At 44.4% G+C, this 21,788-nt stretch overlaps 1 protein-coding gene across 1 annotated transcript in view; it reads left to right on the top strand.

Moving 5' to 3' along the window:
* Positions 1-21,788, top strand: part of DNAH3 (dynein axonemal heavy chain 3) — a 191,524-nt gene that overhangs the window by 28,316 nt on the left and 141,420 nt on the right. The window contains exons 11-19 of the mRNA XM_055136793.1: positions 412-548; positions 2,607-2,712; positions 3,198-3,376; positions 5,995-6,179; positions 7,573-7,696; positions 9,720-9,873; positions 10,615-10,759; positions 13,767-13,978; positions 18,673-18,764. Coding sequence (XP_054992768.1) covers positions 412-548; positions 2,607-2,712; positions 3,198-3,376; positions 5,995-6,179; positions 7,573-7,696; positions 9,720-9,873; positions 10,615-10,759; positions 13,767-13,978; positions 18,673-18,764 — 1,334 coding nt within the window. The remainder of the gene's footprint in view (positions 1-411; positions 549-2,606; positions 2,713-3,197; positions 3,377-5,994; positions 6,180-7,572; positions 7,697-9,719; positions 9,874-10,614; positions 10,760-13,766; positions 13,979-18,672; positions 18,765-21,788) is intronic.

Raw genomic sequence — 21,788 nt, 5'->3', positions numbered from 1 at the left:
CCTCTCTAAGAACTTGGAAAACAGCAGCAGGATCTGAAAGACGAGTCATCCAACTAGAGGGGGAGGGAGAGAGAAGTAGAGGGAACCCCAAGGTTAAGTCCAAAACTAAGCCAAACTATCTAATTAAAGTAAAAAATGCAGCTGGTGTTCCTGCAAATGATTCTGTAACAGTTTTTTTTTTATTTGGGGGGTCACCTGTGGCAGGGCTGAAACTCCTGGTTCAGTGTTCAGAGGTTGCTCCTAGTGGTACCCAGGAGACCTGGTGATGCCAGGGCCTCAGGGATGCTGTGATGTACTCCAGCCTGTTGAGCCAGCTTTCAGCTCTGGGCATGAACGTTTGCATTTCGGTGCCTAATCTTTTTTTCTTGAGGATGTCTTGCAATAGCTCCCAAAGTGGTTTCTATTCTTCAGGTGGAAGCGATCCTATTCCCAGAGTTGAAAGGATGCGATCTGTGTCTTAGAACTGTCAACCCTGAAGAAAGTCTGGTTTCTGATCTTGTGAAACAGACTTTTGAGGTCTTTAAGAAAAATCAAGTTGGTCCATACAAGTAAGTTGATTTTGTTGTATCTTGAACTTCTTGGTACTGTTTATGAGCTCTTAACTCTCATCAATTCAGCAAAACCTGGTCTCAAACACCCAAGTGACAAACATAATAAAGAGGGTCGAAACTTAACATGGGTGTAACTATTTATCCCCAACTTGCAGAAAAGAAAAAACAAAACTGTCGTTTCCCCAGTGTTACTTACCATAGCGAAGAACAAGAAAAGTCAGAATTCAAATTTGATCACTTGTTCACCTTGTTTAGCTGAAACTCATGGGGTCAGTGGGTTCTGGCACTGAGAATCTCTGTGTTTTATTAAAATAACAGTTCGTGTTCCACTTACTATTTTTGGTTTGAGGGCCACACTCTGACATTCTGGCTCCTGGGTGCTATTCCCAGCCCTGTGCTTAGGGATGGCTCCCAGCAGTGCTCAGGGGATTATGAGGTGCCGACCAGGGTCAACCACATGCAAGGCAAGTGCCTTCTACACTATCTCTTGGGTCCCGTGTACCATGTACTATGCTGCATCTTCAGCAGGGTCTGGGCCAGCACTTCTTAGTGAAACACTGATATTTCTGCAGATACTGTAGCTACTCCTGTAGATACTCTTGTAAAGTAGCTTCCTGTCGGTCTGCTTTTGCTAGCAACTGAGTTTGGAAGCAGTCTTCGGTGTTCAGAGTATTTTGAACCTAGTGGTTAAAGGAAAGGACTGAGCACCTAAGTACCAATCGCTCCTTCAGTTCCACACTGCAGAAGAGCTGGCAGTCACTTGGGTGAGTGACCATTGGCTCCAGCTGGCCATGTCAGCTCAGTAGCTTCCAAACTGGGATTCTTTGAGAGTGGAGGGGCTGTCACTAAAAATTGCCTTGGGTATACAGGGGTTGGAGCAATAGCGGGTAGGGCATTTGCCTTGCATGCAGCTCACCTGGGTCTGTCCCTGGCACCCCATATGGCCCTCCGAACCATGCCAGGGACCCTTGAACACTGAGCCAGGAATAAACCCTGAGCACCTCCAAGGTGGCCTCTCCCCCCACAAATTGCCATGGATATTGCACCTGAGGTGCTTGCCTTGCCCTGGTTCCATCCCTGGCAGCACTGTGATTTCCCAAACACCCCAGGAGTGACCTCTGAGTGCACAGCCAGGAGTGAGCCCTGAGCACAGCCAAGTGGGGCCCAAGACTCAAAAAAAATGCCATGGACAGCAGTGTCCTATGACATATTTGGTCACGCCAATCCAGAGCTTCTCAGCTGTGGGCTCTCGATGTTTGAGCTCTGAGCATTCTGTGTTGTGAGAGTTGGGAGGAGTGCCCAATGCCTGGTTGAACGTTAGCAGCATCGCTATCGGCAACCTACCTCAGGTGACTTCTACCTCTCTCTATCAGTAGGGGCTTTCCCCAGTGTGACAACCCCAGATGTCCCCGGTCACTGCCATTATGTCCCTTGTGGGTGAAATCATCTCTGGCTGAGAACTATCAATTCTCAATTTGTAGTTTGAGAATCTTGGGCTCCTGTTTGGATGCTCTACTCCCATGAATTCGATCTGCAGACTTCTATTTGAAGTCTCTGTTCTCCCCATTCATGAGCTCTGATTTTTCTTTCCGGACTGACAATCCAAGAGCCTTCTGGAATTATACCCATGGTTCCCACAAAGTTAATTCCATATCATTTTTTAAAATTTAAATCCACTTTGAGCCAGAACATCCTAAATCCATTCTTTATCTTGGGGGAAATATTATCAGCCATTATTTTTCTTCATCTGATAAGAGAGGAAACTCACTTTTATTTAATATATATAGCTTCAATCTTATGAGGTTCTCTCATTGCCAGTTAAAGACTCTGACTTTTGGAAAGAAAAAAATATCTTGTCCTATTTCACGCAGCCAGAAAAATCACAAAATTGGTACTTGAAGTCCAGACTCAAAAATTTCCTGTTCACAGTACTTTGTGCCACTTTTATTTCTCTTCCTGGATTGATTTTTTTGTGATATATTTGCATTTGTGATTATGGCTGATCTGATTGGTGAACACTTTTGAATGCTTATTTTATTTCCTTTAATATGGAAGATACTTAAATGTGTACAAACAGTATGATGACTTACTGGATAATATGGCAGAACAAAACATCACTGAATTCCTGAAAGAGCATCATGAAATTGAGGATTTTGTGACGGTAGGTGACACTCCTTGATATTTCCATATCTTGATAACTTGTGCTACAATCAAGTGAATAGGCAATGTTGTCTTTGTTGTTAGTTTACATATATGTACATTATGTGCATTTATATGTATCACTGTTATCCCGTTGCTCATCGATTTGTTCGAGCGGGCACCAGTAACGTCTCTCATTGACAGACTTATTGTTACTGTTTTTGGCATATCCAATATGCATGGGTAGCTTGCCAGGCTCTGCCGTGCGGGCTCGATACTCTCGGTAGCTTGCCAGGCTCTCCAAGAGGGGTGGAGGAATCGAACACAGGTCGGCCGCGTGAAAGGCGAAAGCCCAACCACTGTGCTAACGCTCCAGCCCATATATATATATATATATATATATATAAAATGTATGTATGCAACATTGGACTAGATTGGAGTGAGGATGGGAGCAAACCCATAGAAGCAAAAGGCAAGTTAAAATACTGAATATGTTCCTTTCTACAGAGAATAAAAAGCATAAAAACGCGAAGAAGTCAAATCGCATCCATGCATATTACTGTGCCATTGGCCATGTTCTGCCTTGACGCCATGGTCCTGAATTATGAGCTCTGTGAGCGAGCCCAGAATCTTAGAGACCGTCTGATACAGTTCCAAGTGGACATCAACCGGGACACCAACACCAGGTAACGTTGTTGCATGCGGGGGGGGGGGGGGGAATAACAGTGATATTTGGCACGGGATAGAAAAGTGGCCCAAACCTGCGTCTTCGAGCAAGGACCAGGCAGGACTCATGTTGTTGATACTGTTTCTGGCACCAAGTAAAGGATGACAGGAAACTCGGGTGTACGCTGGTTGGTGGTAGGGAGATGGTTACGTGGGGTTCGGAGTAGGCGGGTGGAAACGTCTTCAGGCTCCTCTCTAACCCTTCAGCCTTTCTGGCAACTTCAGAGAGATGCCGCTTTGGGGTTGTGGCCGTTCTGGGATCACAGTCCGCCGCCTTGGGCCATCTAGCACGCACGCACGCACGCACACACACACACACACACGGTGTGCTCCCAGACACCTGTTTCAGCCTTTCCTGGCTTCTGCTGTCTCAATCCAGCATTCCAGGCTTCAACCTTCATTTGAGTGAGTATTTACTGGTCACTAGCTGTATAGTATTAGTTCAGGCATTTTGAGTTGGAAAGGACTCATTAAAGTAGAACAGAGAATTTGGGGGGTCCTTTGTTGGAATGTTCAAGAGTCTGTGTTTCAAGATCTTAGCCCTGAAGTTAGGATTATAGCCCCTCCCCCCTTACCTTTCTTCTTATTGTCTCTGTGCTCAGACAAGCTCTCCTTAGATCTCCAGACCCCAGCAGTCCCAAGCTTCCAGCCTCCCAAGGTTTCCATCTAGAGGGGGCAAGGCGTCCTTTTTTTTTTTTTTTAAATTTCACTGTACTTTGGGCATTAGTCTAGTGTGGTTGAGCTATTTTTTTTTTTTTTTTTTGCTTTTTGGGTCACACCCAGCGATGCTCAGGGGTTACTCCTGGCTTTGCACTCAGGAATTACTCCTGGCGGTGCTTGGGGGACCATATGGGATGCCGGGGATCGAACCCGGGTCGGCCACATGCAAGGCGAATGCCCTACCCACTGTGCTATCGCTCTGGCCCCTGGTTGACCTATTTGAAACAAAACACCATGAGCAAGAGGTTGGCAGATCTGAGTGACGTTGTTCCCTTCTCCAAGGGGCCTCAGTCCCACGCAAACCATGTGAATGGGGAAAGCAGGTGGGGGATTGGGGTTTGGGCCATCAGAAAAGGAAATGGAAGTTGCAAAGTTGCAGACTCAGGACACCAACAGTCCGCTACTTGAGTGTCCCTTTGAATCAACATGTAGCAAAACAAGGTGACAGTTTTCTCCTTGTTTTATTCTAAGTATGGATCTTACCCACGGAAGTCAGGTACATATATGAGCTTTGAAGCCAGAGAGATAAGTATGGGCTTAAGACACTTCCTTGCATGCAACTGGCCTAGATTCGGCACTGCATGTTACTCCTGCACCACCGGGAATGATCCTTGAGCACAGACGCAGGAGTAATTTCCAAGCACCACTGAATGCAGTCCAATTCTCCCCCAGCCCCACCCCCAGTGAAAAAGTGAACCAGGAAGAACAAAACCAACCCAGGAAGAATATGAGCTTTGGAGAATCAGGGACATAGTTAAGGTAGTAACTAGTTTGTGTGAGGCCCCAAAGTTTTTTGGTTTGTTTCTTATTTTATTTATGTTTTGGCCCATATCAGGTGATGCTCAGGGCTTACTCCTGGCCCTGTGCTCTTCACTCTTTGCTGTGCTCAGGGATCACTCCTCGCTGTGCTCCAGGGCCCGTATTGGGTGCCGGGAATCAGACTCGGGTTCACTTTCTGCAAGACAAGTGCCCTACCCGTTGTCCTATTGCTTTGGCCTTTACAAGCAAAGATTTTGACAAGAATATTAGCTTTGTGTTCAGTTTAACCAGCTCAGGTCTTGTCTCGACATCTAGGCACCGTGTTGTGTTGGAAAAGGTTACTACTCAGCTTTACTTTTTTCCCCTATAGATATAGATAGCACTGCACTGTATCACAATAAACCCGTTGTTCATCGATTTGTTTGAGCGAGCACCTGTAATGTCTTCATCGTGAGACTTGTTGTTACTGTTTTTGGCATACCAGATATGCCATGGGTAGCTTGCCAGACTCTGCCATGTGGGCGGGACACTCGGTAGGTTGTCGGGCTCTCTGAGAGGGATGGAGGAATTGAACCGGGTTGGCCGCGTGCAAAGAAAATGCCCTAAAAAAAAGACGAGCAATAACACAGCGGGTAGGGCATTTGCCTTGCACGAGGCCGGCCTGGGTTCGATTCCCAGCATCCCATATGGTCGCCCGAGCACCACCAGGAGTAATTCCTGAGTGCATGAGCCCCTGTACATTGCCGGGTATGGGCCCCCACGCCCCCCCAAAATATATATAGATAAAAAAAGTCGCTACCTCTCAGGATTGTTGTGAAGGTTAAATGAATCACAACATCTAAGTACCTTTCATATAAAATAGGTCGGCTATTACCACCATCACTATCTTTATTCCCAAAGCGCTGTGTGCCTGTGAATATCAGCCATTAAGGGTTTGCAACTGGAGTAAAATCAGAAAAAAAAAATTCTAGTTTCTAAATAAAGATCATGTGGCATAAGGGTCTTAAAAGAAAGGTCCATTAAACAGTGCTGCTGATGGTGGTGTGTATTCAATGATGATAATGCTGATGGTGGTGATGATATTTTTCTCTGTATATAGCATTTGTAATCAGTACAGCACGATTGCAGACAAAGTCAGTGAGGTTCCAACCAACACCGAGGAGCTGGTACATCTCATTGCATTCTTAAAGAAATCCAGTGACGTCACTGTGTTTAAACTCAGGAGACAACTTAAGGATGCAGTTGAACGACTAGAATTCCTGATGGACTATGCAGATTTGCCCCGTAAGTTCAATGCCATACATGTATGTGTCATAGATGTATATGTATACGTATTACATATGTTTGGGGGTATATATACATATAATACATACATATATAATAAGGAGCCAGTGGAGTGGAGAGGAGAGAATTAGCAATTCTACTGCTAAACATCAACATCAGGAAAACTCCTGATCAAGGGTGTCCTGTACGCTGGCAGCAATGATTCTGCACTCTTACCTACAAGAATTTAAGTCAAAGAGAATCTTGTTTGACCAAATGAATAACATGTAAAAACTTGACTAGTTCTTTGTGGCCTGTTGGTAAGTTGCATCTGACGTTTCTGGAAAAGTGACTTCTAAATACAGATTCCGCTTTATAAATAGCTAGATTTCATTCATCTGTACTCTTATTATTGGAGAGATCAGAGCACTTTCCTTCTTGGCCTGGCATATTTTCAAAAGAAAGAAATGTTCAGAGGCCCCTTCAGGTCAAGGTAGAATTGAGTAAGGACCAGGTTCTAAAGAAAAAGTTAAGAGACTTTCCTTAAGCCGAGCTTCAGAGCCTTTTTCTCTCTGGAAAGAACTGTGAATTGTCTGGTACTTACAGTGGGTCAGGAGAGGGCCGAAGGGAGGGAAGTATGAGGGTAGGGTGAAAAGTGGTCTCTTGGGCCGGAGCGATTAGTACAGGGGAGGACGTTTGCCTTGCATGCAGTCGACCTGGGTTCAATCCCTGGCATCCCATATGGTCCCCCCAGCATCGCCAGGAGTAATTCCTGAGTGCAGAGCCAGGAGTAACCCCTGGGCATTGCTGGGTGTGACCCAAAAAGCCCCCCCTCAAAAAAGAAAAGTGGTCCCTAATCAACTGTTTGCACATTTACGAGCTATGCTCTTGACCATATGAACACTCAACACTCTCACTGTGATCTTTGCCTCTTAAGTTACCAAGGGTAAAGAGGGAAGCTGGGCCTTTTAATTCCTCAGAGTTGTGAGATGGACAGGGTGTCTCTCACTGATTGTACTTTACCATCATTTTACCAAAAGGCAAACGGAGACAGAGTTTTGGTGAAATAGTTTAGAGAACAGAACCAGAACCGCATCCCAGGTTTCTGCTAAGTCCAGATGTTACCTGGGACGGAACTGAAGCACAGCAGTTCGAATATAGTCTTTGTTGTTGAGTGGTCCTGGGTTTGTATTATGTTCTCCTGCCATCTGGCAACGCAACCTTGACTTAAGTTCTTTGTTTCCCAAGTGTGAAAATGGGCATGATAGCATTTCCCTTCTAGCGTGGCTCTTGGTAAGTGCTAGGCTCTTTATTGCCACCTGCGCCTTTGTTTCTGTTGACCTCATATGATGCTGAGTGAATTCCTTCTATGCTGGTGCCGTGGTCACGGAGCCACTTCATACGTGTTTTACAGAAGAGGATATCAAACTGAACAGCACTCTGTTCCTCTGGCCGGACCAGATTGAAGATGTGTTTGAGAGCAGTCAAAACCTGCTTCTCGGCAAGAGGGATCAAGCAGAGATGGACCTGATTAGAAGGTACAGAGAAAGGTTGTGTTAGAAACGGTGCTGGGCTATATAACACGTTCTATTAGGGCTGAGGATGTAGCTCAGTGACAGAGCACTTGCCTCACATGTTGTTGAGAGAATGAAGGGGGGAGAAAGAGAGAGAGGCAAAGGGAGAGGGATGGAGGGATAGGGACAAAGAGGGAGAGAGCGGGGAGAGAGGGAGATAGAGAGGGGGAGAGAGAAAGGTAGAGAGAGTGGGAGGAAGGGAGGGAGGCAGGTGAAGGGAGAGAGGAAAAGAGAGAGGGAGGAAGGGAGGGAGAAGGAGAGGGAGAGATGGAGAGAGAGGGAGAGGGAGAGGGGGAGGGAGGGAGGGAGATAGAGGGGGAGAGGGAAATAGAAAGAGAAGTAGGGAGGGAGGGAGAGAAAGGGAGGGGGGAATGAATGATTGCAGGTTCTTGCTTTTGTCATACGTGGATGAGTTCTGGCATTTAGCATGAGGGCCTTTGGCTGTGGCCCTGTAAGTGCCCCATGGTGCTCAGGGACCTTCAGGAACACAGCCAGTGTTTCTCGAGGAACCATGTGATGCTGGGGATTGAACTTGAGTCAGCTACATGCAAGGCCTCCTTCTTAATGCCTATTTCTAGGCATGTACTATTTCTCCGGCCTCTGTTAGCTTTTCAGTACTAAAGCAGGTACCTTTACCATCGATGTATTATGTATCTGAGGCATAGAAAGGTCAAGCGACTGACCAAGCTGCCCTGTCTTATATGACGAGGAAGGGATGAACCGAATTTGTCCAACTCCAGAACCTACTGCATTGTGCCTCATTATGAAAAGGGAGAAGTAAATCTCACACCAGTTTTGTCTGAATAAATAGATATTAGGAAATGTCTTCCCTGATCTGTCAAGCTAGAGAAACCATCTATTTCCACTCACCAGTTACTCTGTTTTGTTCTGTGTTCTTCAGAGCATTTATCACTAACAAAAATATCTTATTTTGGAGCTAAGGAAATAGTACAGTGAATATGGTGCCTACCTTGCATATGGTGGATCTGAGTTTAATTCCTGTATATGGTCCCCAGCCACCATCAGGAGTGATCCTTGAACATGGAGTAAACCCTGAGCCTAACCACTGTGGTTAAAAATCTGTGTGTGTGTGTGTGTGTGTAATTTCATCTGTCTGTGAATTTATCTCTTAATTTGGGATACATACTATCTTTTATGCACATATACATTTACCTTCACAGAAAAATATCTGAAAATGTTTCCCTTTGAATAGGATCACAGCAGAGCCATCTCGGGGGAGTGGGATTATAGGTAGTGGATAGACGATTAGAGAGATGAAGATTTAGCTTCTGAGATCAGTCAGAGAGAGAGGGACAAACATAAAATGATTGCACTCATTTGCGGGATATGGATAAAAAACCCCACAGTATATGAATAATACCCAAAGACAGTTAAAAAAAAAAGGGTCGGGAGGAAGGTTCACGGTAGGAAGCGTGCCACAAGGGGGAGGGGGAGTGGTGCAGTGAGGACAGAGAATGGATCACTGTGACAGTTATAGCTGGACATAGTCTGGACACAAACTGAGCGCTGAAAGGAGAGAAAGTAATATGCACGATCCCCTTTCAGTCAGAGCATTGCAAACCACGGTGCCCAGGAGGAAAATGAGAGAGAGAGCAAGAGGAGAGAGAGAGAGAGAGAGAGAGAGAGAGAGAGAGAGAGAGAGAGAGAGAGAGAGAGAGAGAGAGAGAGAGAGAGAGAGAGAGAAAGTGCCTGCCATAGAGGCAAGCCACAGGGGCAGGGTGGGAGGGAAACTGGGACATTAGTGGCGGGAAATGTGCACTGAACGTTGTATGACTGAGACCCAATGATGAACAACTTTGTAACTGTAATCTCACAGTGATTCAATAAGATTTTTTTAAGTTAAAAACAAGCAAACAAAACAAACAAGCAGAAAGCTAAATTCTCCCAACATCTGATGAACAGTGCTGATACTTTAGGAATGCACAAGTGCCAAGTCCAGGGGTGACTGGGTTGTCCTTGCTTCCAGGTGCTTAGAATTTGAGTCAAGACTCGAAGGCTATAGCAAGGAACTGGATGGTTTTAGGAAACGGGAAGTGATGACGACAGAGGAAATGAAGAACAACGTGGAGAAGCTCAATGAGCTGTCAAAGAACCTGGATCAGGCGCTGAAGGAATTTGAGGTTTGGAGTCTTGGGATGGGGATGCATGACTCAACTACTCTCTCCTGTTTTGGTCCTCACTTTTCTTCCCCTAACATCACATTTCAGAAGGACAGTATTGATTACCAGTGATTTTAATTGTCTCTTTTCATGCTCCTACATTATTATTAGTTTTTTTGGTTATTAAATATATACATAAAAGAAATCATAACAGAATAATTTCTCACCTGTAATGCATTCATTACTTGCTTGACAATGTGCAAAGGCATTCACATGTCACTTTAGCTAATTAAAAAAATACTTGGGGTAGGTTCTGTTACTATTTCCATTTACCTCTATTTAAAATAAATTAAGGAGAGTCAGCTAGAGTAACTAAATAACTTGTCCTAAAGGTAACTGGTCAGTTCTTTAACTTTTTAAAGCCTTACCTTTGAGCCAAATCTTTGTAAAGATGCGACATCATATGAATAGCTCGTGTACAGATAGAAACTGAAAGTGAGGAGCTATGTGCTTGGTCCAGTGGGAACGAAGATGACAAAGTAGAACATCATCCTACAGCACCAGATCTCAACGACCATGGTCTTTAGGGGTCAAAGGGCACCCTCTTCACATGTGCTGATGCCCTAGTTCCCTCTCTGGCTCTCCAAGTGAAGAGGTGTCTTCCTCCATTTGGTTTTCCAAGCGCTGAGGAACTTGCCATGCTAACTTTAGGGGGTTAGAGAGCAACTTACCCATTAAACACCCTCCCTCTTTGCCCTGCAGCTAATCAATAAGGAAGAGGAGCTGTTGGACAAGGAGAAGAGTACCTTCCCTCTTCTGCAGACACTGATGATCAACAAAGTGCCTTATGAGCAACTCTGGGTGACGGCCTATGAGTTCAGCTCCAAGTCTGAGGAGTGGATGAACGGTATGCCCCCGCCTCACTGCGGGCACAGGAAGGGGTAGGACAATTGGTCCGCCCCTTTGAAATAAGGGGTGGGCTTCAGATCCTGCCTGGGTTTTCTCACCGGGACTATGACACTTTTATTAGGTCTAGATTTCATAATGATGTAAAATGGGGATAGAGGAAAAAGCTCATCTCGTTTTCAACGTAACACTGAAAAGGCAGCTCCCAAGGGCATGGATTGGGTGAGGCAGATGGCAGGCAATTAAGATGGCAGTCCTACAATTCTACTGCTCTGAGAAAAGTCAGACTAGGAACGAGATCTCTAAATGAGCCCCCTTTACTCTATCTAGGTTCCAAAGGTTTGAGCGGGCTGTGTCAGTAAGTCTTAGTAAGAATCAATGTCACATGGGGTAGTAGGTTCTGAAGGACAGGGAAGAATGTAGACTGTATAGAGTTCGGGTACTCATGTGGTTTTTACCATCAGAGAATAAGACAACTGAACATTTTGTTGGGGGGAAATTCTGTCAATTTGAATGCATTCAATTTGAGTTGTCTGTAAACACCCAAATGGAAATATTAACTAGCAATAACAGCCTGTCGTTTATATATTTGGAGTTAGAATTTATATAGAGATTGTGGGTGTGTGAGGGGAGAAAAAATGTGTAGGTTGTAATTTAAAGTTATAATTATCTGGGAAAAAATGTCTAAGAGCAGAGGACTGAGGCTTGACCCACTGATTCCAGTGCCTCAGGAAACAATAATGATGAACATGATTGTTGGCAATATTTATTTTGTCTTGTTTGGGGGCATACCCAATGGCAGCGCTCGGGGCATACCCTTGGCTCTGTTGTTAAAGATCACTCCTTGGTGGGCTCAAGGGTCCATGTGGGGTGCCCAGAGATAGAACCCGGTCAGCTGTGTGCAAGGCAAATACCCTACCCATTGTATTATTGCTCCACCTTCATTACTGCCAATTTTTAAAATACAACTATGATACTATGATCATTTTCTCAGAATTGCTAAAAGTTAAGTGAACAAATTAAAGGATATTTATTAAAAAATATAAATACAATTATTTTTTAAATAAAAATTGCTAAGAATTTTGTTATGGTGATTGCCTTTCAGAAAATTTATGACTTGTTATTCTTCAAGTTGTTTATAAGAGTCCCATTCTTCCCAATCCTCAACACAACTGGAAAATTTGAAAGCATAAACATTTTTTTTTTGCTGATTTGATGTTTAAAATGATGTTTTATGGGGGCCGGAGTGATAGCACAGCGGGTAAGGCGTTTGCCTTGCACTCGGCCGACCCAGGTTCGATCCCCGGCATCCCATATGGTCCCCCAAGCACCGCCAGGAGTAATTCCTGAGTGCAAAGCCAGGAGTAACCCCTGAGCATCGCTGGGTGTGACCCAAAAAGCAAAAAAAAAAAAAGATGTTTTATTTTATTTTTTTTGGGGGGGGGTACACCGGCCATGCTCAGGGTTTACTGTTGGCTCTGTGCTCAGGGATCTCTCCTGGCAATTCTTGGGGAACCATATGTGGTGCCCCAGATTGAATCAGGGTCAGCTGTGTGCAAGGCAAGCACTTTACCCTCTATGCTACCCCTCTAGTCTCTTTCTTTGTGATTTTTAAAAGGTATTTTACCCTTTAATTGAATTTGAATATTGGATAGTTAAATTCCTAGTTTTTTTTTAATGTTGCTAATCCCCCCTTATTTAAGTAATTTGCTGTTTTGAATAATATTTTCACTGATGACCTTAATTTTTCTAGGTACTCATAGCTTCACAATTAGAATTTGCCTTACTAATTATTTCACACTTCTTTTATGTTCATTTTTTCTGTTGATCAGCACACTTCCAAAGCAAACAGTGACAATAATGGCACCTCTGTCTTATTTCTGGTTTTAATGAGAGTTTTTCTAGAGTGTCACCTTTAAACATGATGCTCTATTTTGGGTTTGAGATAAAAACGTTTTATGGTGTTAAAATATTTATAATTTTACCAAAAGTCTTAACTGAAAATAGATGCTATGTTGTTATTTTTACTTTTAACTTTTGAAATTTATAAACAGTAAAACTGACATTTTGGCATACTATTTTGCTAATTTTAACATGTTTATATTCATATAACCACCACCACAATCAGAAAATAGAATACTGCGTTGGAGAGAGAGTAAGCAGGTGGTGCTCAGGCCTTACTCCTGGCTCTGTGCTCTGGGATAACTCCTGGCAGAGCTCAGGGTACCATATGGGGTGCTGGAAATTGAATCCAGGTCTGTTATGTGCAAGACAAACACCCTACCCACTGTACTATCTCTTAAGCCCTCATTGTAGTTTTTTAAGAAGCAATTTTCAAGTAACTTAAAACATACCAGAAAGCCCATATCCCCATTCGCCTATATTCATGGAATTTGTGGATTACTATGTAATACTCTATTATATGAACTGGAGTGATAGCATAGCGGGTAGGGCGTTTGCCTTGCACGCAGCCAACCCAGGTTCGATTCCTCCACTCCTCTTAGAGAACCCGGCAAGCTACCGAGAGTATCCCGCCCGCACAGGCAGAGCCTGGCAAGCTCCCCGTGGCATATTCGATATGCCAAAAACAGTAATAACAAGTCTCACAATCGAGATTTTACTGATGCCCACTCGAGCAAATCGATGAACAACGGGACGACAGTGCTACAGTGCTGCCCTATTATGTCAACTAAAATCAATACTAATAATTTTAATTCCTTAACCCTGCTTGCATTATATACCTAGCATTGCTAGCCAGTTAACTTATCTTTTGAATTTTCAAAATTCCCTCCAAGGTACCCTCTATCTCCCCCAGACCCCCACCACCGTGTGCCTTGGGTTTCACGGGCTAAGCCTTAGTCTCAGACCCAAATGCCGTTCCAGAGTTTGTGTCCAACCCTGTAGCTGTACTTCAGGCACAGGTGTAACTTGGGGGGAATGCAAACAGCACAGGCCCCAGAACCCCCTGGGGGTCTCACACTTCTGTCCCCTCGTGTTTGTTCTTTCAGGACCACTCTTCCTGCTCAATGCAGAGGAAATCGCTGAGGAAATTGGGAACATGTGGAGGACAATCTATAAGCTGACCAAGACCTTAACTGACATGCCTGCACCCAGGCGTTTAGCAGAGAACGTGAAATTTAAGATAGAAAAGTTCAAGCAGCACCTCCCAATCCTCAACATTTCCTGCAACCCAGGGATGAAAGAGCGCCACTGGCAACAGGTGTGTGTGTGCACCCGCTCCCTCTCGCCTCACCTGGGCCAGCTTGTCCATTAAAAGGCAGGACATGATACTGGGTTAAGCCTAGTTTTAAGGGGAGAATCTATTTGAGGCCAAGGGGCAGCAAAGAAGGAAACTGGGAGAATGTGGGACAAGATAGCTGCCTCTCCCACCTGGACCCTTGCTTTTGGGTCCTCCTTTGAGCATTGATGGTTGAGTATTGTTCCAATTAAGGGCCTTTAAGTTTCTCCTGTGTGCTTTCCTAGACAAATGGCTAAACAGGGTCTAAAGAGTGAGAAAGGCATTAAGCTACAGGGGAGGAGGTCTTAATTTGTTCCTTGGCCTGGGTTGTACAAAGACAAATTCACATCTGTTCTGGAAGACTCCTAGCAATGCCGGATGTTTCTTATTGTGGTATAGAGTATGGTTATCCAACAATTTAGGTAAGATACAAGTTTATGCTTCTCTTTCAACTCCTTGTGTCTATAAATAAGAACAAACTATTCTCCTTAAAAATAGTTGGCATTTTTATAAACAACCAAGTGTGAGGGTGTTAAGAGTGGTGTGAACACACAGCCAGAGGGCGGGCGGGCGGGGGGGGGGGGAGGTTAGAAAAACTCACTGTTTCTATAATAAGCATCCCACTCAAGGTCTAGCAATGGTCCTGAAATGTTCCGTGTGGAGGTGGTGATAAGAATGGCTTTCTGGGGACTGGAGCAATAGTCTGCCTTGTATGCGTCTGACCCAGGTTCGATTCCCAACATTCAATATGGTCCCCTGAGCACCTCCAGGAGTAATTCCTGAGTGCAGAGCCAGGAGTAACCCCTGTGCATCACCAGGTGTGATCCAAAAAGAAAAAAAAAAAGAATGGCTTTCTGTGACCCATCCTGTCTAATGTGACCTACAAGGTCCTCTCTCAGAATCACACACAGAATCAATCAGAATTATCCCTAGAAGGACCCAGTTTTAGAGGACACACATTATCATTACAGTGAATAGAGCTCAAGCACTGGGAGCATTTTTATAGTCCTGAGAAGAGAAAGAGCAGGAGTTTATGAGACTTTGAGATTTCTTTTTTAAAATTTTTTTCAATTTTTATTTTATTTTCATAAGTAGTTTACAGTAGTTCACTACAAGATAATATTCAAACACCCACCTAACCAGCAAGCATCTACCCACCACAATAAGAGGGAAGTGTGTGAAGGTTGTTGTATTTCATTCTGGGGCCAATTTAAACCTGTATATACAAGTATACAAGCAAGTATGTTGAGACCAATCACACATGTGCTACTTTAGATACATCAGTGGGCTATAGTCTAAGAGATGGCGCAGCTGCAAATGCAGCCGTGCGCTCCAGGAAATACTGCATTGCTGTCTTCTGGGAGCTTTATTATATAGTCTCTGGATCTTGGCCGTAGATGAAATTACATGGCACAGGTGGGGTGGGGAAAGAAGGGGGGCATTTTGTGGATGTGACTGCCAAGCTACTGGAAAACTAGGGACCTGGGTGGAGGAGGCCCAGTCCTGACCCGAGCAGGCTTGGAGATCTCAGCCACGGGTCCCACATACCTGGGTTCCTCTGCCACTTCCTTCATGGGAGAGGCTCGTCCGAGCATGTGGAGAGTGGCCTTGGGTATGGCTGTGGCTGGATTCTGGAGGTTTTTGGCTGCCAGGGCTCTGCTTGGGGCAGGGAGGGAAATTCAACCCGCCCGCCCACCCCCCCAGGTGCCCCAGTGAAGACAGCCTGGCGCGGGGTTGGGAGATTCTACCAGAGCCTTTGAGATTTCTTTCTGAAGAGATGAACTACTTTAAGTGTCCCAGACAATGCTCAAAAATTAGGATCTCAGTGAAGGGAGTAAAGAAGGTTCTGAGGAGAGAGCCTGGCCTGACTGGAGGGTGGTGGAGATTGAAGATACAGGTGACCTCTGGTTTTGCTAGGTCTGTCGCTAAGATGCCCTATGAGAAGTGTCCTTATCAAAGGTATATAAGCAACATTCTGCGGGTCTTGAGACATTCTCCCTTCCAGCCAGTGCCTTCTCTGTCATTGGTGTTTTCATGGAAGCATGTTTAAAGGATCTTGTCCATGCTAAGACATTCATAGTTCTCCTCTAGAGCCCACTTAAATATACAGATTACTGTTTGGGGGGGGGCTAAAATAATAATAATAATAACAATTAGAACATAACTGAGCAGAAACTACACACGGTGTACGCTGTGCTGTCATTAAGGTGGTTTCTCTCATCTCACCTTCTCAACAAATCTGTAACGTCGGGACTGGTGTGATATGTGTTTCATGGCAAGAAAGTTGAGGCTAAGAGAAAGTGAACTGTCACATGACTAGTGAGTGGTGGCGGAGGGATTTGAAATCTAGTTCTCTGACTTGACTATGAGGTTGAAAAGGGAGTAAGAAATATCAGGTGAGAGGAGGCAGTTGACTGTAGGGGTCAGTGAGCCATGGGGAAGTCCGGGGGGGAAAGGTGGATTCTGAGTAATGAGCACTAAAGTAGACGACCAATGGGCTAACCAGAAAAGGGTAAGCTCCGAAGGGACACAGGTCAGCAGTACACTCAGGGCCACCCCCACATGGGGCAAGCTCCTGCCTGCATGACAGGTCATAGCACAAAGAACACAAAGGCAGCCCATCCTCTGTCCTATTGTCCAGTTCTCATTTGTCCAGATTCTGGCAATCACAGAATCTGCAGGGCTCTGCAGGCTAAATCAGCTGCAGCTGTAAAGGTTACGAATGGATCTTCTGATGTCATGGAGTGACTGGCCACTTCCCAGAACTTACGCAGGAAAAGCCAGTCCCAGTGTTCAGGGCACGGACTTGGCTGATTTCAATAAAGGAATGCTGCTGAGTTTTCACAAATGCTAAGAAGACAGTGTAACACTTGACCTTAGGATGAAACCACACTGATGTGTGTCAAAGCTGACTCTCTAGAACAATACTGCCCCTACCCCCAAATATTACATATAGTAATTTAAAGGTTTTTAGTCGCCATAGTCTTCAAGCATGACCAGGTGAAGTAAGCATATTTTATTTAATCGAAATATTATCAATTCAAAAAGTAATTAAAGTGTCCATGTGAGACAGCACATGACATTTCTCATACGAAGTCACTGAAACGTGGTTCCCTTAGAGCATGCCTGAATTTGTGGAATGATCATAGTTCAGATTTTTAATAGCCACAGGGACTGAGTGGGGATATATCATATAGAATAACTCCAGGCTCTTAGGATTAGAAAACTGGGTTCCCTGTTAATATCTAAAATGAACAAAGAACATTTGAAAATTAAAGCTGTGGATCTGAGTCCTTCCCATGGGAAAAAGTTCTCTAATATAATATCATTTATGTCATTCAGTCCCGGAGAGAGTATGTTGTTCTAAGCCAATTCTCTAGGGCATCTGAGAATACACGAGAACGCAGGGACACCAGGAGCAGTTAACATACACTGAACACTCTGGGGAAAACACCGCTTCTGTGCAGCCCTGCAATACGAATTGTATAGCCTGGAAATAGCCATTTTATACCCTGCACAACTGAGCAGACAAAACCAGTGAGAGGTACTCAAGTATGTCCAAGAAGAACTTGGGACTCAGAATTGGATCCAAGTTCCAGCTCTGCCATTTTTTAACGGGGACAGTTTTGGACAAAATGTCAGTTTCTTTGTTTCTGTCTCCCTACGTGTCCAAGAAGATGAAGAATCCTCTAGTACTTCCTCATCATATTGGGAGAACAAAATAAATGCTTAAGGCCCTTAAAACAGTGCCCCCTGCAGAGTAAGCAAGCCCTTCGGGGGCGAGGTGTCACTTCTGTTACCTGAGTGGCCCTCCAATTGTCCTCAGAATCCAGATGGGAAGCCATTTGATCTAACTGACTTCTTCCTGCATCCCTTTAGTATTTACGGAAGCCGTCAAAAACCAGGCCCCAAGGACTTAAGGCTGAATAAAAAGTGACAGCATGTCCCTTCCTATATTGAGGTCCTTTATTCCTGCTGGGGCTGGATGGAGGGAAGTGTGGAGTGGGCGTTCAGTGAAGCTTTTCATCTTAGCACCCCCTTCTCTTTTCACGCACAACCTCAAACTGTTGAAACCTCTAAGTTCCCCTCCCCCCCACAAAAAATATTCAAAGCCTTCAGGGATCTTATTTAAGACCTTTCTCGGGCATGTTTTCACTTAAAAGTTAAGTTTGGAATTAAGGAATGGGCACGACAAATGCTGTTTCCAACAAGTCAGAAGATTCTAGGGGAGACGGAAGCCCAATCAATCCCTTCTCCTCAGATCACAGAAGGGCGTCTGCCTATCCCACACACTCATACCTTGGTTATTTTTCAAGAGGCACTTATTGCAGCTTATTGTTCAGGCTTTACCCCTAGTGCCTGGATGCCTCAAACAAACTAAACTCCATCCCAACCTACTTTGGGCTGTGTGGGGAAGAACAGTAACCAGATAGAATGCAGTGCGATCCCTAGGTCAATGCCTGAACACCTGCACTTTCCAGGTAGCCTCTGGATAGATGCAGTTACTTCCTTGAATTAAAATTTAAATTCACTTCCTCATTTACTCTGGCCACGTTTTCCAATTCTCAACAGTCATGTGTGACTGGTGGCTATTCTAGAATATTTCCATCATGTAGGAAATTTACCCAATGGAGCTGTCTTGAATCCACTAGCTTGGTTTCTTCTTTTCCTTGCAGATCAGTGAGATTGTTGGCTATGAAATAAAACCCACCGAAACCACTTGTCTCTCAAACATGCTGGAGGTTGGATTCAGCAAATTCATTGACAAGTAAGCCTTTTCCATTTTGGGGGGAAGTTTTTTTAAAATTGTGTGTGTACGTGTGTGTTTGTATGTGTGTGTGTGGCTTTTGGGCCACAGCTGGCAATAACCAGGGGTTACTCCCAGTGGTGCTCAGGGAATCATAGGGGATGTGGGAGATTAAACCTGGGTCAGCTGCGTGCAAGGCAAACACTCTACACACTGTACTATTGTTCTGGACCCTCTTTTAAATTTTTAAAATAAATTTTATCAGTATAACATTAGTTTGCAATACTATCACTATCATCACTATCATCACTATCATCCCATTGATCGTTGATTTTTCTCGAGCGGTCTCAGAAACATCTCCATTCACCCTAGCCCTGAGATTTTAGCAGCCTCTCTTTACTCGTCCTTCCCAATGGTGCCACATTAGTGGCTCTTTCAGGATTAGGAGAATGAGACCCATCATCGTTACTATATTTGGCATATGAATACACCACAGGGAGCTTGCCAGGCTCTCCTGTGCGGGCAGGAAAACTCTCGGTAGCAATACTATATAATTTAAAATATTATCAGTATTACATTAGTTCGAAATATTACATAATTTCTGGATTATAATCTCAGACCTTTATATGGGTATAAGCCTCATAACATGCACCATCAAAGTTCTAGCATCATGCTCATGATCAGATTTAATCCCTCCACCCATTCTTCCCGCCCCTGTCCCCCTACCCTGTGAGTACTGCCATATTTTAGTTATGTTTGTTGTGTTCTGTCAGTTTACTTGCTTCAGTTATTTATATTCCACATTTCAGTTCAACCATTTGGTAATTGTCTTTCTCTTGCTGACATTTACTTAGCATAATTAGCTCAAGCCCCATCCATATTGTCAGAAAAGGCAAGGATTCATTTACTTCTTTAAAAATAAAATATTTTGCTTTTTGGGTCACACCCAACGATGCTCAGAGGGTTACTCCTGGCGCTGTATTTGGTAATTACTCCTGGTGGTGCTCAGGGGACCATATGGGATGCCGGGGATCGAAGCCAGGTTGGCCACATGCAAGGCCAATGCCCTACCTGCTGTCCTATCGCTTTGGACCAAGATTCATTTATTCTTTTTTTTTAAGATTCATTTATTCTTAATAGCTAAGTAATCCATTGATTATATTGACCACATCTTTATTGAGCAGTCACTTATTAATGGGCATGTAGGTTGATCCCATGTTTTGGCTATTGTGAATATATGAATGTAAGGTGCACACATCCTTTTGAATTACTATCTTTATATATTCTTTGGGAAGATACCCAGGCCTGGTATTGCTGGATCATAAAGTATTTCTGTTTTCAGCTTTTAAAGAGTTCCATCATATTTCAGGAACTTTTTGGTTCAAGTATCTCTTAAGTTCACACATAATACAATTAACCTCTTACGAGCTCTTGTTTTTCCTCCTCTGGTTAGGATAATGGGTGGCCGACTGGCAATTGACGAAATTTTTGTTTCCAGCGCAGAGTGGATGAGGGATTATGACTAGAATGATGCTACAGCAGGTGGATATGCAGCCAATGCAGGTTTTATCCCTGGGACTCCATATGGTCTTCCAAGCCTGACAGGAGGGGTCCTTGAGCACAAGCCAGGATAAGCCTTATAGGGCTTCCGGGTGTGGCCCCCTAAACAAAATAAAAATAGAAAACTGAGTCATATTAAATTTCAAGGAGAACATTAAAAATATTTTTCTCTAAGCTGGGGTTCTACACTCAGCCCTCAATGATTCCAGCCAAAATCATGTGACCTTCCTGGGTCTTCTCTCTCTCTCTCTCTCTCTCTCTCTCTCTCTCTCTCTCTCTCTCTCTCTCCCTCTCCCTCCCTCCCTCCTTCCCTCCTTCCCTCCTCTCTCTCTTTTCCTCCCTTTCTCCCTTTCCCTCCATCCCTCCCTCCACCTCTCCCTCCCTCCCTCCCTCTCTCTCTCTCTCTCTCTCTGTCTCTCTCTCCCCTCTCTCTCTCCCCTCCTCTCTCTCTCCCTCCCTCCCCCCTCTCTTCTTCTTCAAATATCCTGAACTTTATGGCCAGAATTTCTCATTGCTATTTTTACTACCAGAGATTCTTAGACTCTCTTTACTACCAGAGATTTTCAGACTCTCATTTCCTGAACCAGGGAAGTTCAGGAACTTCTCTGTTAGGCAATGAGGTTCAGATTTTAACAAATGGAAATGGTTTTCAGAACATCACCTTGTGGCATCCTCTGAGAGCTCGTTAGAAATGCACGAGCTCAGACTCCTCATCAGTCTGTGGAGTCAGGTACGGACCCAACAATCTGTTTTAACCGGCCTCCAAACCAGCACTGTCCAGTTCTCTGAACCCTCGAAAGGTGATTCTGGATTAGATGTGCCGGAAGTACAAAGCACATCTTGGATTTTCAATTTAGTAGAAAAAGCCACAGCAGAGGCTGGAGAGACAGTAGAGCACTTAAGGCACTTGTGTTGCACCTGGCAAACCCCGGTTGGATCAATACAACCACACACGGTCTCTCAGGCACCTGTGCACAGAGCCAGGAGTAAGCCCAGAGCATTTCTGGGTTTAGCCCTAAAGAAAACAAAAAGTCCTCAACATATCTAATAATTTTAATACTAATTATATGTTAAAATAACACTTGTGATACAATTAGTTCAATATAAGAAATTGTTAAAAAAAAAATTGTTTCAGGGCCTGGAGTGATAGCACAGTGGGTAGGGCGTTTGCCTTGCATGCAGCTGACCCGGGTTCGATTCCCAGCATCCCATATGGTTCCCTGAGCACCGCCAGGGGTGATTCCTGAGTGCAGAGCCAGGAGTGACCCCTGTGCATTACCAGGTGTGACCCAAAAAGCAAAAAAAAAAAAAGTAATTTTACTGTGGCTGGAAAGTCCAGCAGGTGAGGCACTTGCCTAGCATGTGGCTGACCCAGCTTCAATCCCCAGCACCCCACGTGGTCTCCTGAGCACCTCCAGGGTAATTCCTGACAGCAGAGCCAGGTGTAACCCCTGAGCACTGCTAGGTGTGGTCCCCAAACAAACA

Source organism: Sorex araneus, chromosome 4, assembly GCF_027595985.1.
Source record: "Sorex araneus isolate mSorAra2 chromosome 4, mSorAra2.pri, whole genome shotgun sequence".
NCBI classification, from domain to species: domain Eukaryota; kingdom Metazoa; phylum Chordata; class Mammalia; order Eulipotyphla; family Soricidae; genus Sorex; species Sorex araneus.
The sequence above is the reverse complement of the archived record's forward strand: the minus strand, read 5'-3'. Positions and strand labels throughout refer to the sequence as shown.